The 23974-nt window shown below is 39.7% G+C and overlaps 4 protein-coding genes across 4 annotated transcripts; 1 reads left to right on the top strand and 3 right to left on the bottom strand.

Moving 5' to 3' along the window:
* Positions 1-49: 49 nt before the first annotated feature.
* Positions 50-8018, top strand: LOC135344276 (uncharacterized). Its single transcript, XM_064541445.1, has 13 exons — positions 50-148; positions 196-238; positions 305-670; positions 2417-2701; positions 2762-2847; positions 2904-3120; positions 3185-3673; positions 3729-3851; positions 3897-3989; positions 4103-4145; positions 4205-4367; positions 4525-4647; positions 7589-8018. The coding sequence occupies exons 1-13, from the start codon at positions 128-130 to the stop codon at positions 7730-7732; spliced, it is 2196 nt and encodes a 731-aa protein (XP_064397515.1). The 5' UTR covers positions 50-127; the 3' UTR covers positions 7733-8018.
* A 6053-nt stretch (positions 8019-14071) lies between these two features.
* On the bottom strand, positions 14072-16979 carry LOC135338371 (uncharacterized). The gene is made up of 3 exons (XM_064534513.1): positions 16798-16979; positions 15663-16234; positions 14072-14521 (listed from the first exon to the last, which is right to left on the bottom strand). The coding sequence occupies exons 1-3, from the start codon at positions 16836-16838 to the stop codon at positions 14193-14195; spliced, it is 942 nt and encodes a 313-aa protein (XP_064390583.1). The 5' UTR covers positions 16839-16979; the 3' UTR covers positions 14072-14192.
* Positions 16909-18555, bottom strand: LOC135330749 (sushi domain-containing protein 2-like). The gene is made up of 4 exons (XM_064525696.1): positions 18515-18555; positions 18085-18314; positions 17392-17937; positions 16909-17219 (listed from the first exon to the last, which is right to left on the bottom strand). The coding sequence occupies exons 1-4, from the start codon at positions 18553-18555 to the stop codon at positions 16909-16911; spliced, it is 1128 nt and encodes a 375-aa protein (XP_064381766.1).
* Positions 18556-18771: 216 nt separating this feature from the next.
* On the bottom strand, positions 18772-22511 carry LOC135338278 (sushi, nidogen and EGF-like domain-containing protein 1). Its single transcript, XM_064534400.1, has 5 exons — positions 22240-22511; positions 21571-21834; positions 20298-20604; positions 19358-19639; positions 18772-19155 (listed from the first exon to the last, which is right to left on the bottom strand). The coding sequence occupies exons 1-5, from the start codon at positions 22435-22437 to the stop codon at positions 18914-18916; spliced, it is 1293 nt and encodes a 430-aa protein (XP_064390470.1). The 5' UTR covers positions 22438-22511; the 3' UTR covers positions 18772-18913.
* Positions 22512-23974: the final 1463 nt, after the last annotated feature.

Below are 23974 nucleotides of genomic sequence, written 5' to 3'. Positions count from 1 at the left end.
CCTAGAAATTTCGTATATATAACCCCCAAACTAAGTTTGTTAACCCCGATAAACATTAACCAGAAGTTTATAGTCTAGTTCACTACATTTTACGAGAGGATCAAGGAGTGAATCTAATACTGGAAGAATGAGGCTTGTACATATATGTGTAAGTGACATAACCTTGCAACGCTCCTTTGTATCTTTGTCTTGCAGATTTTCTTGGTTTTGTTGTTAGGTCTTTATCAGAAAGAAACAGGTAAGTATAATTAATTATAGCTATGCTATACACATATTCCATTGTCATCAAACAATTGTGATATAGATGCTGTAAGCAGTTTAACCCTCAGTAATGGCACTGTGATTGATGGGTCGACCCTCCAAGTTTGTCCAGGCACTACAGTCAGCCTCACCTGCTCTCATGATGATGTTGATGATCAGACTCGTTGGGGTGTCAGTGGTCCCGTAATGTGTGCTACTGTTGTTGTACATAATACAAACCCAAGCACTACCATGTGCAGTGGATTGTTCGCACTCTCTGTTAATATGGTCACTGCTGCCAATGAGCAACCAAGGATGTCTACTCTTGTGTTGCCAGCTGAGGAGTCACTGAATGGTGCTGTGGTGACTTGTTTTGCTGGTGGTTCTTCATCTGATCCTCAAGTCGGGAACTTCACTATACAAGTTATCGGTGAGATGACTAGCTACTTGCCTATATTTGAAATGTAACAGCGATTATATTATGCCTTTGTGTGCGCATGCCCAAGTGAGTTACCGTATTATAATAGCAGGTAATTTTCGGACATTTCGTGGGTAATATTTTCGTGGTTGGAGCTTGCACTGCAGGTAAAGGTAGGCAAGGTCGCTTCATTCGTGCGTAAAATATTTGTGGTCAGACCTCCAACCACAAAAACCACGAATATTTTGCCCCACGAAAATTACACGCTATACGGTATATGGTTTGTGTGTGTGTGTGTCCGTGTATTGCTACAGCTGCTCAAGGATCAATGAACTGCTGGTAAGAGTTTCTATAGGCTTCTAGTAATGTTTTCTTGGATTTTTATTTTGGGGATCTGCAAGAGTCAGAAGAAAGCTGCAAGGCTCTATACTAATAGCAGCAATTTTAGTTTTTGGCATCCTTTTTATCAACAATGATCATTTCCCACTCTTTGAGTTTCCCTGTGATTATTAAATAGCTAGATGCAAAAATGTTTATCATGTGTGTATTAGCTATAATTTTTTAATTATTATTACGTCTACCGAGGCATCAGCACACGCTGTGCTTTCATTATAGGTTTCTAGTCATGTTTTCTTGGAATTAAGTTTGTGGATTTGCACAAAAACTTTGTTATCGACTTGCCATTGCAGCCTTTTGAAAATAGTGTTTAGCAAAACTTGTCCACATAGGGTGTTCTACTATACTTGGTAATAGACCAGTAAGAGCTAAAGAATTTAATCAGCTTTTAATTGCTGTGACGTCACGGCTGGATGCCGGCGTGGGAGTTAGACAAGTCATTGTAAAATTCATAAATTGATACTTTACAGGTGCACTGTGCGCATGCTATTCAATGTATCCCAGTAGAAACAATTTCTGCTGAATCTGCAGTTCTCCACGTGCAAGTTAGTCTTTGTTGCAAGTCAAAAGAGTGTTCAGTTCTAGAGATAGAGACAAAAGAGGCAAATTTGTGTGGACTTAAATGCATGTTTTGTGAGAACACAAGGACAAGAGACAACTATCTCCTTTCACAGACTTCCTGAAACCCAAGCAAGAGAGCTGAATGGCTAGAGCTTCTCCAGCTGAGGAAGAAAAGTGTATACTTGTGAACCTGGCATGAAAAAATCTTCCTGGAGCTAGCTGGAGTAGCTTTAGCCATTCAGCTCTCTTGCTTGGGTCTCTAGGAAGTCTGTGAAAGGAGATAGTTGTCTCTTGTCTTAGTGTTTCCCTTGGAACATATATTTATGTCTAGTCATAATTATTGCCTTTTTGTTCTCTATCTCTAGAACTGTACACTCTTAACAAAGACCAACTTGCACATAGAGAAATGCAGATTCAGCAGAAATTGTTTACACTGGGATGCATTGAATAGGATGCGCACAGTGCACATGTAAAGTCTCAACTCATGAATTTTACAATGACTTGTGCATAGATCTAACGCCCACGATGGCATCCAGCCGTGACGTCACAAGGTAATTACCAGCTCAGCACATTCCATCGCTTACATGCAACTGGTCTATTTAGAAACCTGGGCTATTGGTAGATGCCAGAGTGAGACTTCGAACGTTTAGCATCCTTTTCAGCAATAATCATGGTCCCCTTTTTTGCACCATTCCCTTGCTAATAATCAATTGCACATGTGTGTACTCAAAGCTTTGGTGCCGGTGCTTTCATGTAGCATAAAAAAATAATGTGGCGTAAAGATTAACCGTTTTTTTCCAGGTTCACCTTCCACTCCAACTGTTAACAGTATGGAATACTCTGTGGCCGATTCAACTACTGGACAATTTGCATTCTTGGCCAGCAGTAGTGGGACCTTCGGGACAGTGGTCACTATTTCTGCCAGTGTGGCTGAAGGCAGTGGCTCAGTGGTTGTCACTGACAACAACATCACTGTGACTGGGCTGAGCTACACCAAGTCTCACACTGTCAGTGTAGTGGCTACCAGTGCTGTTTGTCCAGGAGTGTTGAACAGCACTAATGTTTCTGTGATGTTTAACATAAGATGTGAGTGGAACACCATGCATGCAGAGTTTGCATTTCTTTACAATCAATAATTTTTATCAGCCCTTGTACTGACTCAGTTGACTGGATTTGTTGGCTGTTCCAATCCATCATTGCCTATCAGTGGATCATGGCGCTTTATAGAGGGAGTAAGTGAATGATCTAACATATAAAGACTATCTATCACATTGTGAACACATCACAGGTTCAAAGCAGCAGTGACCCGGCAGTTCAGTTGACTTCCCCCCGAATTGGTACACCATCCATAACCTACACTTCACCCGGGCGTAGTGGCAATGCAGAGTTTGTTCCTGATTCATCCTACCAGCTCACAGACACAGTGGAAAATGATGTGTACACTTTCACTGTGACCGTGACTAATGCGGCTAATTCTAGTCGTGAAGTATCTGAAGGAGTTGTTGGTAAACTAGCTCTATAAATGTGAGGACAACTTCTGTTATGCTACCTCTACTTTATCTTATATAGTTACTCCCTTTGTTGTTGATGAGAGTACACTGGACACAATGAATTGCCTCACATTCTCTCTCGGTCAAAACTGTGCTTCTGAGCAAAGTGGAAACTTCATTGTTCGGTTTGAACAAGGAAATGGTGTTTGTCGAGACTTGGTTCTGTCAGATTTCAGCACATCCACCATACAACTGATGCCTCGGTCGGCTTGTGCACCCGTGACTTCATCCACTAACCTGTGTTATCGTGCAACTCTGATGTATAATGGGATTATAATTGACGCTCAGACTAATCTCAACTTTAACACATGCCCCGTGACCGCCCTCTCATCATTCATTGGCAGTGGAGTGTCCATGCAGCTGGATGGGGAGGTTACTAATGGCAACGTATCTCACATCACCACTGCTACTCTGAGCTGCACCTCGGCTATCTTTGAGTTAAGTTCTCCTCAAATCACATGCATTAATGGAACTTGGGAACCAGCTAGATTGAGATCATGCACATCATGTAAGTTGCGTGTATACTCTATGCGTTGAGTATTGTGGTGATTGCTTTTCTGCAGTGGCTGTTTGGCTGATTGTGGTGATTATTCTTATAATACTGACACTGGCTTGTGCAATTGGAATTGTCTGTGGATTGCTGACAGCTCGATACTTGCCCTTTCTCCTCAACGGACTTGCAGAAAGTAAGTGAATTGATTAATTAAGATTGTGTTGCTATTTCATTACAGAGAAATGTTGGGCAATTTTGGCTGTTGTTCTCCTTGGGTTTTTGTTTTGTTTCGGTCTGGGAGTGCTCTTCTACATTTGTTGCTGCAAACGAGGTAAAAGTAACAGTAGTAAGTCAATTTAATAATAATGTACGATTAACATCATCTTGGTTTGTGTTTAGTTCTCTTCCTTGTGCAAGTAACTATATCTTAATTCTGTTCTTTAGATTCGGGTAGCAAGTCAAAGCCAAGAGATGCTGAAAAACTAACGTGAGTAGTACAATTGTAACTACTGTATGTCTGTTTAAGAGTTGTGGTGATTGTTACAGTCAAAGCACCTCATCTCCCCCACCACCTGACTCCCTGTATGCTGACCCCAATACCATTGAGCACCAGCCAGCCCCAGGCACTGAAGACCAGTATGCCATGGTCGATAGAAAGGGCAAGAAGAACACAAAACCAAAGCCAACTCCACCAGAAGCTCTGTATCAGGCACGTGTATTAAAGTACATGTCCTCGCTGCAAGTTTAAACCCCAGTAACTACAGCGTTGTTTCTTGAACCGATTTGAATACTGCTTTAGTATTACCAGGCGTGTGTTACTCTGACCACTTCTTACTTTGCACTAACTGTTTTGTTTTCCCTACCAGGACCCCAACACGATTGAACATGAGACCGCTGCCTCCGGAGACACTTATGCCGTGGTGGACAAGCCCAAGAGGTCTTCCAAGAAGAAGGGAGGTCCAGATGTGGTTCCACCAGCCAGCGAGGGGGTGAGTGGAGAGCCTTGTTTAGTATAATTATGCAGTTACTATTTCTGTAGTGTGCATGTACCTTGAATATGTATGTGCCTGCTAGGAACATTAGAGTTTGTTTTAAGTATGTACGTGTAGCTTCCTGTATCCTTTGCATTGTGTAGCTACATGTAATGGATGCATCATTTTTCTCTTCGTCAACTTACATGGGACGAAGTATCGGTTAGAGTAAAACTTAGAGTTCAAGTACTTGTTAGTACTAGTTGAGTCAGTTGTGTACTGTGTACTACTGTAACAGCATGACTTTAGAGGTCAACAGAAACACTGTGATTATGAACATAGTACTGTACATGTACACAATACAAACATGCATGTATCAGTGACCTTATCTTCCCCAATGTTACATAATTATTGGTGTTTAGGAAGGAAGGGAAGCCATGCATTATATAGGAAGAGTCATTTTCTCTGGGTACTATTTGGTTGTTTATATTCAATAAGCTTATAGCCTGCATGTGACTGCCTGTGTGCTAGGAAAACATGTCATGCCCATCATATAACGTTGCCATTTATAGGCAGTGCGGTATAGCAACTGGTTCCCAATAAGTAACTCTCTGATCATACAACTCTTCCCTATTAATTGATTGTGCACGTGCCCTTTCAAAGAATATTCATACTCAATCTAATGACATGGTGTTTGTCTTGACCACTATTTAATGGATGAATGTTTGTGTGTTCATGAGAGGATCCAGTAGCACAAACAGTGCGACTAGAGTCACTTTCACTTTCCTGCTGTTGAATACAGCTGTTTTCTTGTTTAGCAACACCTCCACTGTGAATTGAGATACACGGTTACCATTGAGTGAATTTCCCCTTAGCTGACCTTAACAATTAACCTATTGTCATAATTACGTGCTTTCTCACCTGCCAAGTGTGTGTGTGTGTGTGTGTGTGTGTGTGTGTGTGTGTGTGTGTGTGTGTGTGTGTGTGTGTGTGTGTGTGTGTGTGTGTGTGTGTGTGTGTGTGTGTGTGTGTGTGTGTGTGTGTGTGTGTGTGTGTGTGTGTGTGTGTGTGTGTGTGTGTGTGTGTGTGTGTGTGTGTGTGTGTGTGTGTGTGTGTGTGTGTGTGTGTGTGTGTGTGTGTGTGTGTGTGTGTGTGTGTGTGTGTGTGTGTGTGTGTGTGTATTGCCTTAGTAGCGTTTGTGAATTTACGTTAATAATGGTACACGTAAGACATTTTAGTCCGATTATATAATTATGTGTAGCACTCTTGTGTTGCCATAGTCTTAGAGGTACGGTTTTGGTTGTCAAAGAGTTCCTCTATTGTGCATAGTATTGATTGTGTATAGATCTAGACAGTGTACGGATTGCTTCAATTAATCAGCCTTGTTAGTAAGTGTGTGTCCTCTTGTGCGTTGTCTGCCGCTCTCTTTTTGCATTAGGTTGCATGGGGGGTATTTGAGTTGTCCGTTGTTTGCCCAGCTAGGCCTTGTTACCGAGAATACCTTCAGTTTCACTGATAGTGCCTCTGGTGTTCCCTGGTGTGCATGTTTGTTGTCATGTAAACAGCTTTATTCATAGAATGTACTCATAAATCCACCCCTAATGTTTGTGTGTACATGATTTTAGGGGCAGATTTAAGAGAACGTGATAAAACCTTCCGTCGTTCCTTGATAGCGGTACCATTGTGAATTGTAGTTGTCATAAGTAGCCTCTGACCTTCATTTCCAAAGAAAGTGATCATGCTTTCTGGTTTTTGGTACAACAATGACTTCTCTGTATACATGACGTAGATGTGAAAGTTAGCGTAATAGGGCCATAATATCATATCGACTCATAATTATGATTTAACACACTTTTGCTGAAAGGTGACTATGAGTGGTTACTTGCCAACCATTTGACACTCTGTGTAGACCACTGTGGGATGTGTTAACTTGATAAACACCCACTTCAGTAGTGGTATGTGTAAGTACCTGGTTGTCATGTGCAATTGTTAATCATGGGTCAGCAGTTACTTGCTAGCACCTTAACTTGTATCACACACACTGTGTATTGCATGCCATTCACATGTACATTGTACAGTAGTACAACCCCAGCCCACGTTAGTCAGCACACAGCTGTGGTAATATCCCTGCTTTCTTATATGGTCATGAAACAGGTATCATATTTCATGTGTAGGGTGTGGCTGGCCAATATTCATAGCTAAGCTGACCTTTGACAGTAACACTCATATAATTTATACCTAACACTCACATACACATGTGTTGCACCCAATAGCCAGCCAGTGGCTGTGCAATGTTTCTTGTACAATCATTGTACTTGTACCTGTACAATGTACATCAGTGTTGCAATAATTATATTATTGTGTAGTCTAAATTTAGACCAGGGTTGCATGTTTCTATGAATAGCACTCTTAACTGCTGCCCACAGGAATGTGTAGTGATTGTGTTTCCCTAACCCCCAACTTATAAAATTCGAAGACCCCCTGACATAGTACCCCCAGCTGTTTATCAATACCCAGCTTCCTTGTTTTATCAGAGTGGGTGATCACCCTATACATAGCTATGAATAACATTTTTCCTAAACAGGGTAAACATGGCCATCTGTCTACTTATGTTCATGTTTTCATTTCTTATGCTGAAAGCTAACATTCAAGTTTGCTTAGCAGATGTCCATTGTCTAAACAGCAAATGGTAAACAAGTTTCTGTTATTATGTCTGATCATAATAACATTCATTCTGACATTATACAGCAACCATTACACTAAACATTACACTGTAGTGTACTGTATAGTAAAGGGTCACACTTGAATAGCTATGTGTAGCTGGGTATTCAACTTCTGCGCTTTCACAATAGTTGTTGTTGTTAATGGACTTGTTAAATGACTTGTTAATGTGTTTATGCAATAATATTGTATAAACAATTCACTCTATTTCCTATGCACACACACATTCACCACTTAGCTGACCTATGCCGATATTGATCTGAGCAGCAAACGTCCAAAGCCAGGCAGTGGTCGACAGGCACCCCAACAACCCGGAGAATATCCAAAAGAACATCCGGTGGAGTATTCCAGCGTGGATCATGGCAACACCTCTCAGCTGTAAACAAGAGAACATCGATTTAATTAAGAAACGAACAAAAGAGTAACTCTGTTGCTAGATTATATTTAACTTGATTGTAGGTGTGTATAGTGTAGCTAGTTAGCGTTGTAGTAATAAGCACGAGATGCTGAAAATAAAATTACATGTGAACACAGTCATCCCCTAACCCTCCTTTATAACCTCTCATCACTAGTATGGGTGTTTTTGTACCGTCATGCAGAGTAGACACTTTATTTACTGATTTATAACAGTCCTGTGGGATGTTAAAATGTTATCGAATGTCAATTTCCATGGATCATCTCTGCATGCTGGGTTGAGGATAGGCATGGCTTTATATTATATGTTATAGGTAAAGATCATTCAGAGTCAAAAGTTAAATTATTGTAGCAGGTATTAATGGGTAAAGATCAACATTGTTAGATGCTCCTATTAAATGAGCACCAGCATATGCATGCTCTTTTCATGCAGACCCCATAAATTATATGGTAAGTGTTAGTGTGGTGAGTTGTTCTGTACACGTTTTATGTACATTATTATATATCCCTCAATTAATCATGATGCAACTTTGTATACGCTGACACTGGCATGACTCAGGTTAAGGTTCTCCTGTTATCGTGATGATGGACAACCTAGCCAGATTTCGTCGTGATCATGATGAAAAACAACGAACGTCTATACCTGCTTAGCTTGCGTCAGGCCTCTGCACCCTACCATGCATTGAGATATATTTGAGTGAGGTAAGTGATTATCAATTGTAATAGAGAGGTGATGATTGAGATATATATAGTTAATTTGTTCAACATTTCCCGGACCCCTTGTCACTATCCCTAATAATTATATCAACATGTATAGGCATTGGCGGATTATGCTAGCAGGTACACAACCAATTCAGCAAGGCCTATCGATGTGCATACCCAGTGCCCACCCCATCTACTAAACTTTCTTGTAAAGTAATCAAAACATTTACAGTGGAATCCATTGCTTACACAGATTCCAAAACACTGAAAAATAAACAATTCTTAGCATTGAATCACTTTAATCATTTTCCTATAATTTTAATCCTACGGTATAAAGGTGTTCAGGTTAAGAAAATACATGCACCCACGGCAAAAATATAATGTATAACCTAGCAAGAACATTATTACTATTATTTAAACCCTGGCGCATTAAAAAGAGCTTTATATTATTTTTCTGGCCAGAAATTCTTTTAATTTCAAGCAGACTTGTACAATTCATATAGTCCTGTGTCCCTAACTTCCTAATGACCGACAGTTGAATGCATAATTATAGAGTCTTTACAGAAAGACTCCTGCCAGCTGCTCAAGGATCACTGCGAAAGTGAAAGTAAGAGCTTCTATTGGCTTCTAGTATAATGTTTTCAATTTTGTGGATTTGCAACTACAGATTGTGGTGAAAATAATGACTCACAAGCTGGAAATACCACGTAAATTTCCAACCAACTCTTTTCTTGATTGCAATGTACTAATAATTATTCTACCAATTTTGAGCATTATGGACGTGGCCTAACTTTAGTCGTCCTCACTTAATGATGATTGCAACATAGTTCGCAGTGTACTAATTGCAATTAAGCACTTGTACTGTACAGGTGGAAAATTTCGAGGGTGTAAATTTTCGTGCAATTCAATATTCTGTCTTATTTGGAAAATTTCGCGGGTAGTAAATTTCGTGGAGTTAGGGTGTGGCACTATCTCGCATGCGTATACGAAGCCTTCCATGGGTTTTAATTTTCGTGTTCTGCAGCCACCCACGAAAAACGCGAAATTAAAAACACCTTGAAATTTTCTACCCGTACGGTATGAGCTAAAAGTTAATACTTACACCCCCACCCAGCAAGTATATTTATCACTGAATGATGAGTGGACCCATTAAATGCAAATGCATTGTACAGAATCAGCCTAACTCATAGCTCACAATCATGTACATATACCTAACCAACCTTTGCAGTCTGTGAACTCTCAGTATTCCGGCTAGGCCTTAACTTGTCACTCTTTGTTATGATGTGCAAATCACAATTTTTGTTAATTGGTTGCGGCCGCAATTTTATATACATAATACTACCGGAAGTGAATTATGGCTGTGGTTACCAAATTATACCACAAAAGTAGCCTCGATAATTTTGGTGGGAAGATTATATGCATGGTTGATTAGCAGCCAGGTTTGTGTATTGATTGATAAGATGAAATCATATAATTATTGTGTCGTATAACAAGCACTATATAATTATGCCTCGGTTTGCGCATGTGCAAGTGAGGTACGGTAGTGTGTGTATGTGTGTGTGTGTGTGTGCATGTGTGTGTGTGTGTGTGTGTGTGTGTGTGTGTGGTGTGTGTGTGTGTGTGTGTGTGTGTGTGTGTGTGTGTGTGTGTTTGTGTAGACTGCTACAGCTGCACACTATTAATGAAGTTTGGGGAAGAACTTTTATAGGCCAATTTTGTGAATTTGCAAAAATAAAACTTCGTTCTCGAGCTTTAGTTATATTACTCTGAAGGCCATTGCTGTCTTTTTAGACTTGTGCGTGGCAAAATCTGTTGCCTAGTAGGTAGCGCTGCACTAGCTATTAGTAGCTGCAAGAGTGAGACAAGAGGCTGAAAGGAGCTGCACCGTGCAGCAGTCATTAATTATGGACTTTGAACTTTTTGCATCCTCTTTAGCAACTAGAATGAATAATAGTTACTCTGCATACGTATAGTATACCTAATAATTGGAACGTATACTGCTTATGCACGCTAGCATTGTACCCTAGCTGTCTGTTGATAGTGAATATTTAATATGTAAAGATGCTTTGTCATTAAAATAATGGTATCATAAGTAGACTGACTACTTACAATGTATATATAATATAATAAATGTATATTATAATTATATAAAATAAACATGGAATTGAAGATGAAATAATTTTATCTCTCAATGAGAGAAAGGGTTGTACAGAAGGCACATGTGGCCTATAATTGTACTCCCCAACAAATAAGACAAAAACAAGAACAAAAAATAAAAAGAACAGAAACAAAAAATACTAACCACAACAATAATAAGACAAACATAAACAAATACAGTGAACAGTAATTAAAAAGAAAAATTCTTAACATGGTACTTAAAACTAGGTAAGGAATTCCACAAGAATGGTGAATTAAAAAAAAATATTGTATGTAGAACCTAGACAATCTAGTATCAATTGTATACCTGACAGCATAATTATTAGCATATTATGTCTATCTTTTACGGACTGCCACTTTAGTTCATCAAGACATTTACATGTACGACTTAGACCATTGATACGTATTTTTATCCTATTTTGCAGCAATCCATCTTGAGGCTCTTTTCTACACATTTTCTAGTACAGTAGACTCTCGCTATTCCGGCTCCCTGAAGTACGACCACCTCGATATACCGGCTATTTGGCTTGGCACGGAATGCTAGCTATATGTTTACTGCACAAAACTCACCCTGAAGTACGGCCACTCGCTATTCCGTTAACCGGCCAGTGCTGGCTGTCCCAAACAAGGTTTTCAATGTAATTTTATACGTATATTACGGCCGGATATGACGTTTTGGGTGTGGTTTAGCAAATAAAATTGGATTACACTTAAATAGAGAACAGAATGATTCATTATCCTACATTATCCTCGAGACAAGAACTGCAAAAGTAGTCATTAGATTCGAGGTAAGGTCGTTTTTAAGCCGCGGCTATTTCCTGAGCTGCAGCCACCTCGCTATTCCGGCCAAGCTGCATGGTCCCAAAGGTGACCGGATTAACGAGAGTCTACTGTAGTTGCCTTTGGTGTGGGATCCATACCACACAAGAAGATTCTTGGTGGGGTCGAACAAGGGCATTATACACTTTGATTTTTTTAATTTTGCTACATCCATGTAGGGTACATCGTAGGAGATTAAGTGTTCTATTCGCCTTTGTCTTTACCTGGTTTACATGCTCAGACCACAAAAGTTTCTCGGTGAGGGTTGCGTCTAGGTATTTGTATGCCTTGACTTATTCTAAGGTGTTGTTGTTAAGAACATAGCCAAAACATAATTATTGGTTTGCGCTTGTTAGTTAAGTCCATTGTCTTGCATTTGCTAGTATTCATGCTTAATTGCCAGTCTTGTGTCCAACGATGTAGGGTACGTGTGTATGTCATTTTGTAGCACCACACAGTCTGATCTTTCTTCCACTTTGTTGTTAGTCATCAGCGAATAGTCTTATGCTTGACTTTACATTTGTTCCAATGTCATTGACATAATATTATAGAATAAATAGCAACAGCCCAGAATCGACCTTTGGGGTACTCCTGGCAAGACATGTTCCCAGTTTAAGGCTTCACCATCTATAGAACCACTCGTTGCTGTCGGTCAGACACACATCCCTTAATCCAATTTAGCACATTTCCTCTGATCCCTAGGTTCTCAATTTTGAGTAGAAGTCCTTGACGAGGGACACTATCAAAGGCCTTCTAAAAACACTGTGTGAGTGGAAAGACCTTCATTTATGGTTTTTGCCCAATCGTTTACTGCTATGAGGAGTTGCGTTTGGCATGAGTTATAAACGAATAAGAATCCAAGTTTATCTCACTCGACCATAGTCCTTATAGGCCTGGTTGGATTGCAACTTTGTAGAGTATTTCAAAGGACGGACCACCTATGTTAATTTGTTGGTAGCTAGGCTTTGTATACGTAGATGTACTTGGCCCAAATATCACTAATTGGCGTTTCTTTCAAGGATACATCTCAATGCTGTAAGCTCGTCTTGTAATAAGTCACACGCATGGAATGCAATAAATAATTATTACCCGAGGCGCGTGGGTTGTTTGTCTGTTTGTAATTTCTGAGTCTGCTTACCTGGATGCCATAGCACTGCGTTTTCACTATAGCCTTCACACAACAAGTTATTAATGGAAGATTTCGGTATAAAAGCGAGCAAAAGCTAAGAAAAACTTGCATGTTGACCAGCTCTACACGCGACCCTTTTTCGAGGTAGATCTACATAATATATATGCAACTAACTCTAAATTAGTAGTTTATTGCTTCTATCTGAACACTCTTCCGGTTTTTATAGATCTATTTATTCATGTCAACATGCAGCCAAGGGTTAGCACTTTAAGTGCTCTAGATTCTAGTCTTAAAACATGTGCCTTCTGTGAACAAAAATAACTATAGCCAATCTAAGACGTTAAGTACAACATACACATAACTGACACACGAGAATTATTTTACTCAGCTAGTGTTATGTTACTAATACAGTAGAACCTTGATTATCCGGACACCAGAAGCAGGCCGGATAAGTGAATATGCCGGATAATCAAATAGATAAACTACGCCTTGATCCACCCACTTTATTGATAAACAGCAGTGCCACATGGTTGTCTGCGAATGCGCAGAAGATAAGTAGGCATGTCTCCATGGTAACAGCTGCAACGCGCATGCGCGTTTGAGGGACACGCCCAGTTTCTGATCTGATAACAAGAAAACTGCCAAGCCGGATAATCGAGGTTCCGGATAATGGAGGGCCGGATAATGGAGGTTCTACTGTATTTCCTTCAGCCACTTTTTTGCGTCATATGCAAAACTTTATGACACAAAAATATAATATTTACCAAAAGATGCCTACTTAATTACTCACTTATTCTTTAGATATACTAACAATATTCCAGCCTTGAATTAAGTAATTTTTCACATGTCCATAAATGTTTTATATCACGACAACCCTTTACCAAATGATGCATCAAACGGACTGTATGATTTTTATTGCATCTTTGTTACCTTGACAACGTGATATATTCTTGCCTTATTCTCATCCATTCCTATTTTGCTCAAAATTATGCCAAGGCATATACGGACAGCCTGTAACCCAGCGGGGACGTCACCACTGAAGTTAAGAGAGCAACTCCTCAGTGACAAATCCCCCTTTAACCCGAGAGGGGGGTGGGGATTTGTATTGATAGGTGCATTAGTGCCATTAAATCCCTCAAGTTTATTTTGAATTTGGTTCATCATATCTACCGGATACTCCTTTGCAATTATCTCGCGGCTAAATGTAATCGAGATACCGCTAACCCTAATGCTATTTATGCAAGCGCGAACCTTCTCGTATAAGTTTGTATCACACAATTCTATTGGCTTTTATTCGAGGCCTGAAATCAATCACGGGGTTTTATCGAGGAAATCGTATAATTATTATATAAATCACATGATGTTTTCATAGCCTTAAAACTGGCCGAAAGGCATAACTTTATGTTTGCATATAATTTCTGGCACTACGGTAAGCAAAAATTCTGCTGTGATAACTTTAGATGCAAACAACAGACTCGGAAAGATCATTACAATAACGGACAATAATTAATGAATACCACAAGTTGAAAGATGTAGATAAAACCACATAGGCATAATAATTCATCTAAAGTGTCCAAGTTCAAAGTTAACATACCAGTGTAATTATAGTTGTGGCATGTATTCATAGGCTACATTGTGAAGAATCAAAATGAGTATACGCAAACTCAACTCTGAACTGTTCCCCCACAATGTAGTCTCTGTATTGTCCCTGGATAACTGGATCATTCGGTGATTCAATCTCAAATATTCCTCCACCCTGTCGGTTACCCCCGTACAAACAGTACTCCTTCCCTCGTCTGTCCCACGTTGAAGAGTGCAGGAAGGTCACAAAACGACGAGGGGGTGTGTTCGGATAGTTGACAGTCAGGATGTAGGTATCGTCTCGTGTGCTACCGTCAGAGAGAGGGCCCAGGTAGCGCTCAATGGTAATGGGAACATTCCAAAACTGACCTGTAGCAAATACGTACTTGATGTAAACACTGTAGTACACTGCCTGTATAATCATACCCATGTTCTACCGGTTACTATTATAGACGGGTAGTAATTTCAGATATTTTTCTCTGTTAGGCCACAACAAGAGGTAGTTCTGTTTCTGGTCCATCCGCCGCTCAATATTTCACTGGGCTGTTTTTTCAGCAACACACCTAATGCGCATGCGCAAACCACACCCACTCACTTTAGGTTGAGTGGGTGTTGCAATAATTACATGTACAGCACCTATACAGCACTTCAATATTCAGTAAGTTATAGTGTTTGTATCTTGTATTTTGCATGAAAGATGTTATTATGCTAACACAATAATTATAATTATGGTCTCAGTTTGCGTTTTAGCTTTGATAAGCTTACAGAGCACGTATAATGGCTCAAGCTAATGACAGTATATAATTATATAGGTTTGATATAGAGACAATTCTCAGTTCAATGTTCTGCTTACCAAAAGCCTAAAATACCTCTACCTGTATGTTATTTATAGATGTTATTTTTGTGTTGTAAACCTTTTTTAAAGACAAACTGTGAAAAATAAAAAAAGTGATAACACTGCAAATATGTGTGGCTCAGTTGCTGTTGTCCCTCCTGGCCTCACGTAATCAGGAAAGCAACCTGACCAGAAACAGAACTACCTCTTGTTGTGGCCTTAGGTACTAATTTTGGCGGATGTTGTGTCATATGCGTTTTATGATTAGCGCGGAAATAATTTAAAATTCACTAAATTTAGTACCCGTTTATAATAGTAACAATAAGGGACATACCCAAAAGATGGACTGTGTTTTTGTACTAAATTGTATGCCACATGTTCTCATCAGTTCTGTCATTAATCTGAATATCATGACAAAAGCCATAAAATGGACCTTAATTAGTTATAACGGCCCCTGAAGAAAGGTCAACTTTTAATATAAGGGTAGGGCACTCGACTCCCACATTGACAGATAGTGTATAAAGCATCAAATTAGGCCACCTCTGTAAAATGGCCGAAATTCAATGGGGCTACGTATATAACTGATTGAGTGTACACAATGGCATGCACTACATCATTATGGAATTAATGCTTAGCTTAACATGAGAGTATAAGGTACTTAGCCATATCACTTACCCAGCAGACCATGAGCCGATTCGCGAATATTGAGTCCACGAGCAATCATAAAGTGAATCATACTAACATTGACCACGATATCGGGCTCTCCCAGTTCAGGGTCCCTCAGCTCTGTCTGCTCACAAAACACCCACATCACCAAATCAAGGTCTTGACAATTAGGGGCAGAGATTCGAACACGATTCCGATACATTCTCACAGATATTCCAGCACTTGTGTAAGTCTCATCAAGCACAGATCCATCGATTGATGCTTGACAGTTTCCAACACGGACTAAAATGTTTCGACAAATCCCGTCAAGTCCGGCTGCTCGAACTGTTATCTCATCTATGATATTGGAACTGAGTTGTGGATTTGCTCGCTGGTAATGTGCATTCACACTAATACAGGAGTCGGACACAAGGTTAAAGTATTCGTCTGCTTGACCATAGATTTCAAAGCAAAGGTTGATAACTTCATTTTCTCCGAGATTGATATTGTTCTGTAGTGCACTGGTGTTGGTGAGGTAGAGTGGTACGGTCATCAGTGGATCTCCAATTACAGAGTCATTTACTCGACGAACACATTTGTAACTGCATGAGGGAGAAGAAACATAAATCAACCTAACTAAGAGTATGAACAGTGACCAGCCTAAGACAACTGCAAGTGCCTTGTCACAAGGCCGATTATTTTCTAACTATATAAACGCTAGGCATGTCGAACAAAATTATTAATGCGCAAGCTTAATTTCTATACTGTCCCAATTGAATGCCACTTAGATTGAAGTTGCCCTGAATATAATTTATGACGTCCATCTAGTGGAGGGGGCCGGGCAGAGGTGAACCCCCCCCAAATGTTGAAGAATAATAACATTATCAGATCATCACTATAAGTACAACATCATCATTATTAGTACGCTTACGCGCGCCCAAACCTTCCCCCCAAAACTTTTCATCCTAGATGAACCCTGATAATGCGACCAGGACGACCAGACCAGATGGTGGAACATTTTCCCAAAACATCCGTCATTAAATGAAATTTGCTAGTATGGTCATGCACTTTATGATGTGGCTTAACGTTTGGCTATACGTAGGAACAATTACCGATCTAGGCGTGCAGCAAAACTTGTGAAGCTGACTATACCATATTGACATACCTGGATTTTGACAGTTCACTCCGTTGTAATTGAAGGGGCATGTGCAAATGTAGGATCCAGCTAGTAACGCACAGCTTCCATTGTTCTCACATGGACTAACGTCACAATCCATCACGAGGGACGCGTCACACCTGACCCCAGTGTAGCTGACGGAGCAGCTGCAGGTATTTGTGGCAATGCAAGCCCCGTTGAGGCATGGTGGATCACATACAGGGTCAAGAGTCCGACCATGGTGTTTTCAGTCGTGGCTATATCAAACCGACAGAAAAAGTCATCCCCACAGAGGTCATCTGCTTCCTGCTCTAAGGATGAATTAGAAAATACTACCTCGAATGTCGGTTCAAAGTTCGGGAAGGTGTAGTTAGCCCAGCTCTCACCCTCAGGATATGTGAAAAGACTGTCTTGTGGCCTGTTAATACTCCCTGCATGTAACATTATAATAACAAACGAAAATAGTACAAAAGTAGTACTATTTTCGTTGAGTTCAACCGCATAACGATCTATATTATACCTACACAAAGTTAATGCCAGATTTGGGGGGGGGGGGCAGAGAGTATCATAATTTTTTTCGTGGCTACATTATAATATACTCACACGTGACTCCAAACATTTCATGGATGGTCTTCAAGTCCGCATCCAGTGAAAGGGGATTCCCGGTACATGGTGTGAGGTCATCAGCTGTGTCCCCATTGTAGTTTCCTATTAACCCTTGGGTTCGTCCTTTCCATAAAATGGGAAAACTCACTAACAGAATTGATAAGAAACCATTCTCTTCTCTGACTTCAATATACGCTCCGCTATTGAATCTCGCAAAAAGTTTATTTCCATCTTTTTCGACAGCCACTCCATTGAACTGTTGAAGAGACACTTCAGTAAAATCGATAAATGTTCCATTTATAAGAGCATCAGGGTCATCGGAAAAACCAATTTGAAACTGGATTATACTAGAACCGTCGCTCATAGCAACAGCGGAGAAGACAGAAGCTCCAACTGGGTCTCCCTGAGGATTCACAGCTTGGGTCATTCGTCCCTGAAATGAGAAGATGTCATCCACTTGAGCTATCAGGTACTCTCCCTTGCCGTTAAAGGTGTACTTAAATCCATCCAGAGTCACAATGTGGGGATCTCCATAGACACATGCTGCGTATAATAATGGGAAACACTGTATACATCGTTAAGTCATCACTATCTAACAATAATTATAGACCTAACAATATGGACCACTATATATACATGTACAAGGGAGGAAAAAGTTATTTCTAGATCTTTATCTATGATTATACTTACCAGGATTGGGTGGGTTATATCCTTCTCCATTGTCGGAAGGACGCTTCTGATAATAAGCATCACAATTACTAAGCGGTCCAAAGCAGCAGAGAAAAGCAGGAAGGACATCTTCTAGGAAATGGCCCAGAAAATTTTGTGGGGAAACTTTGTCAACTGAGCCTCCTCCTGGGGCACCCACCAACAGGTTTCCACTTTTTTCATAACAACATTGCTGTCCAGCACCTGAGGGACTATAATAGGAGAGAAAATACTAGTTGTGACAAAGTGTACTCTATAATAATGATAGTGTATATTTAGTAAAGGACCATATATAATTATTAATAAGTTGCAAACACCACTCTAATTCCTCTGTAACATCATTAACTAGTTAGCCACCCTGCTTTTCCTAAGCAGTTGCATGCATGGTTTTTGCCATATAAAAAACTGGTACTGAAAATATCCATCCACCTTGCCTCTCTTGATCTGAAGCATGTCTCCGATCCAACGTGAAAGACGTATCTGTTTATAATGATATTTATTCCAGAATCCTCAACAAAGCCACTGTTAAATAGCCTAGCTTGAGTGACCCTAGGTGGACAAGGGGGGAGTTCATCAAGAAGGTTTTTACCGATATCTGTGGGCTGCTCATTGCACCAAGCTTCACATCTTAATCGGAGATCATTACTACTCATGTAATACAGAATTGGCGTCCACAGAGTGACTCTATTTACCAACAACCGGACAATCGGCCTTCTTCGTTGTACATCTCCAGAAAACTCTCCAATCCTAACTTGAATTGCAATTGGTCGTACAGCCATGTTATTATTGGTACACACACTGAGAATTGGGATTACCACATTAATTTTGCTTGCCCAATATTTGGTAAACCTGATGCTAGTATCTCAACATCTTCCCATTCTCCTGTGTTCATATCAAACTCAACAAGAACGATATTGACCGTGTAGAAGGACGGGTTTTCGGCATGAGAGGGAAGAAGATCAAAAGGATTCCAAGTTATTAAGATTCCGGTTTGAGGAAGAACGACTTGAGTGTTCAAATTGTGCTGTACCTCAGTACTGTCTTCAATGTGTACTGTAAATGAATAGCCCCACATGCATGCATGCAGTGTAACATAATTATTATACTTATTATAATTATGTAGAATGATAAGGATGTATGGTGACGAGGGTTATACATGCATAACTAAAACACTTCACGTAAATTATATATGCACTTAATTACTACATAATTATAGCCTACATAATTGCTACAAGTCATGACATTTTGTTTGTACCTGCATAGAATCGAGTGCCAATGTCATACTTCACCGTCCCATTCTTATTTGTGACAACGACACGAAGAGTTTTCGATCCAGGTTCTAAAAATGCCGGTGACACACAAACAGCCACAACAGTTGGATTCCCATCTAGCTCTAAAAGCCCCACATCGGTATCCACTGTATCGAATCCTTCGTATTGACAAGTTATGTTGTCAAATTCCTCTAAACATGTGCTGGTAATGGAGACTGCAGTTCCTCCAAGCATGTTTCCAACTCTTGGGGTGATCACAAGTGGAGCTGTGTGTTCAATCATTATAATGATCTATACACATCGAAAATGACGGCAGATAAAGCCGGGAATTTACTTGGTATTGCATTCATGCACACACATAATTATACATATGCGTTGTAAGAAAGTAAAATGCACAATAATTTGTTAGGGAGTATTTTGGTACCAGCGAAAAGTAGAGTGTAACTATAGCTACTCACTAAACTGCTCTTCTTGGGCACTTTGTAAAATTGCGAACACGTTACGTGATATTTGAGCATGCTGCATGCTGCAAGCTTAAACTCTTCGCTATGGGTGGACGCAGAGCAAAGGAGGTACGACACAAGTATATACCTCAATTAGGTAGGCTTGGTTACGTGCAACATTCAACAGTAGAGTCATTGTTGCACGTGACTAAAATACGTAAGGGTATATATCACTCCTCTGGGGGTTGGACGTATATGTTACGCCCTGAGGCATAAAATTACAACTTATGCAACTTATGTATTGCCAGTAAACTATATGCCAGCGAAAAATGTAACTAGCAAAAAAATGTATGTTGTAATGGATTGGAGTTATGCTCTCGCCGAATTTCTTGTTTCCACGCTCTTTGATGTTCCCGCGGCCAATCTTAGCAACTTTTCACATTGAAAATGTTTTGTGGGACTTGTGTATATAAAGGCTTACTATTTTCCATGTCCTCAGGGTCAGAGCATCGTGCAATATCACCGTTGACTTGAAATGTCCATACGCCCGGTATGTTCACATTGGTAGTGGAATCAATATTCATGATTCTGTTGGTCAGTGAGCCTGGCACACTAAAGAACCTCTTCCCATCACCAGCATTGAATCCAACTTGTGCAAGGGTTCCCCGAAATCTATTGGTTCTCCCTGAGGCATCTTCTTTTGTCCATTGCATCTCACCATCAGCGTATAAGAACTTGACAAAGGAGGAAGTTCCATCTGTCATAAGCACACACTGAAATGTTGCAATCTGTGTCGGAGAAGGGTGAAAAGTAAAAAAAACGGCATTTTGCACTGTGAAAATTGCTATGAAAATTACTAGGAAATTGGGTACCACTTGAAAATTTCTATAGGATTGGCCGCGGGCAAGCACCAAAGAGTATCAAAACAAGCGAGGAGGAGACAAACCATACACTTAAGTATAACTACTCACACATTTGTGGTATTCTACTCTCTAGGTTACAGGCACTGTATAGTAAATTTTAACCAATCATATAAGCTATAAAGGTGCTGTGTTTCAAATGCTTGGTAAGTCTAATTGCATGGTAATGTCCGAGAATGAGACCTGCACACATGCTGTAAAGGAAGGAGCTGTACAGCAACTGAACTGCTGCATCTGCATGCATTTACGGGCATGTCACAGTCATGCCTATCTCATAAGTGATATAATGAACACTAAAATAAATGTTACGAACAGTAATGATTTTTGTGAGTCAAACCTAAGAGGTCATGCGTCAGTTATCAGAATATATCCATGCATTGTCTGGGGTTTTATTTCTTTGGAACTGTTATTTGTTTGGAACTGGAATCTTTACGCATAGAAAACCCAAGCATTATTGCTGATTGCTGATTGCAATAGAAATGGGCGAGATCACGACTTAGTAATAACAAACCATGCAGTGTTGCAAGTGTATAGTTTATAAACAGAGCTGCGCTAATGCTGATAGCTAAATTAGTTTAATAGTTGTCTGCATGTCAGGCCAGGAGGGTGCTCAAGCCCACTGATGAGCTCCCTGCTAGACACGCTACTAACCAGCAACTTCATCTGAAAGCAATCTAGATATCGAGGTTAGACTATTTTTAAGTGCTCTATTAATTTCTGTGTCGTCAAAGTTGAATCGCAATTGCATGTAATGATGCTATACACACGCTTGCAATCTATGTTTAAGAACAACTATTGTTATATAGAACACGCTCTTTTTCAATATATACCTACCTGGTCAGTGTGTCCAACTCTATCCCAAGTGGCAATGAAAACAAAAATTGGAAGGAATCTTCTTGAAAAAGACGTCATTACATCGTTTCTAGCTCGTTTTAGAACATCGTTATCTCGCGTCTCCCTGTAGTACACAGTACCCGTTCCATTTGTATCCACGTCAGCCCAATAGGGGGCAATCAGAAACAATCCGGACAACGGAAATGATTGAGGAGTGACAGTTGAGACTGCAGCATCAAAGGAGATAACTCCATTTGTGTTCACCTGGAGTAGCAAAATATGTATAGAGCATTAATAGTTGTGAGGGACCCGCATTGCTATCAGTATAATTATATGTATATTGGAGTGCACGCAGATCGATAGTAAAAAATATACAGATGGTATGAGATATTATAGACCACAAACATATTTTCAATGAACAAGCAAATGATACTTAATTGTTGAAGGTGAAAGTGTCAGCGTATAGTCAATAATTAAGTAAAACCGACTGCTATGGTATCAAAAACACACCTTTTTATAAGCGCCACAATTATATTCTACAAGCGCTTCTTTTCTTTGTACACCTAGTTCAGTCTACATGAGTTGGCATAAACTACGGTTAACACTAAGCTTGCATACTTGAAAAAGGTTAGCATTATGGTGTCGCTGTTGGTAACACAAATAACTTACAAACAGGTTAGTATACTGCTTTTCGAAGTAATAGAATGAGCCAAACTGTAGAGTGATCTGTTCAGTTGATCCATCATCGTTTGAGGGCACAGTCGTATCCCCTGAATTTTGTCCAAAGGAATAAAACTCCTCCCGTGGAATAGCCAGCGAACAAGTCACAAATGACAGCAAAAAGATGATTGTCTTTTTACCTTCCATTGTTCTCAAAGTTGTAGAATCAGTCACCTGGCCCAGATCCCAGAGCAGAGGAGGCAATTTCAGTGCACTAATCCGGTCCTGTAACTCTACATGTAAATCTATCCCATAAACCGCATGCCGGTAGCCACTGACCACATGAATGCGCAGCCCAGGTTGACCACAAACCACAATTTTAATGCTTAAAAACACTTAACAGTTGTAGCTGTAGGGTGCACTGCCATTAATTTTGTCTCAATTAATCTGCATGAACGTTTACAGAGATTTCAGGTTGGTTGGCAGAAGTTAAGAGTTGAAGTGCAGCCATCTCACACTGTGTATGTTTTACTTCACTAATCCAATTAGTGGTCGTGGTTGACTGCACTTTAACTTTTAACTTCTGCCAACCAACTTGAAATCCTCTATATCAATGATATAATTACCTCTAAGCTTGATAATTATAGGTGTTAATAATCATAATCATGGGATGGATTTTAAATCAGTAAAAACTGGGATCATATAGATATGAGAATATCTAGTATTTTATCACATGATGGTTTTTTAGGTATAGATCTAACTGATAATTGCAATGTGAAAAAATTGCTAGAATTAGATGCATGGGGAAACACCAAAAAGTGTAGAAACAAGAAAGTCGGCGATTAGATTAGGTTGCACTAAAACCCCACAAATAATTGGAGAAGTAAACCTCATCCACCATGGAGCAATGTGAAAAATTGCAATCCATATTTTTTGGTGCTTTTCCAGAACACTCGCAAATTTCACAAAAATGTACATATTCAAACATTATAACAGATTGGGCTCTCTAGCTCATTTCCACGTTTTTTGTATCTCCCCAGTCCCCAAGCCAATTCTAGCAAGTTTTGTGCAGATTGCAACATACTTTTTTTGTTCAGAAAAATGTGATAGCAACAAAACATGAGACATTCTCGGAATTTTTGACTGCATGGTTCATAAATCAATGCTCAGATTTATAAATCAGTTGTGTGATATTTAAACCCTGCTTACATTTATTATTTTATTGTACCAACACAATTATATATATATATACATAAATCGATCCATGCTTTAAAGGTGTATCGATCACGACGATGAGACTATAAATAATTATCGACCCCCCCCCCCCCTCCCCCCCCATTGACAGTAAATAATAATTATTGCCATGCAGAACAATTCTATAGCCGTGTTGTAGTTGAGTTCGTATTGCCATTCAATGCGGCATTTTCGGCAGACCAAGACGGAGATATCACGAATAGTCTAGTAGAGAAAAATGGATCTATTCTTGATTCCATGCAGGCCGCAGGAAAGTCGAGCTATATATAATTATAATTAGCAGAGCCATTCTACATAGTAGCATACGATGCATGCATGGTAGTTTAATAATTATTATAACTCACCATAATTCTAGTAGTTATAGCTTTGCAGCTTTGAGTGATATAGAAGTATATTATGCTTGACCAATTATGTTGGTTTGAACAATACTTATACTGGATTTGGGTGGTATTAGCACTGCACGTTATTAGAGGCCGGTGTGCCGCTTTAA

Source organism: Halichondria panicea, chromosome 1, assembly GCF_963675165.1.
Source record: "Halichondria panicea chromosome 1, odHalPani1.1, whole genome shotgun sequence".
Taxonomy (NCBI): Eukaryota; Metazoa; Porifera; class Demospongiae; order Suberitida; family Halichondriidae; genus Halichondria; species Halichondria panicea.
The sequence above is the reverse complement of the archived record's forward strand: the minus strand, read 5'-3'. Positions and strand labels throughout refer to the sequence as shown.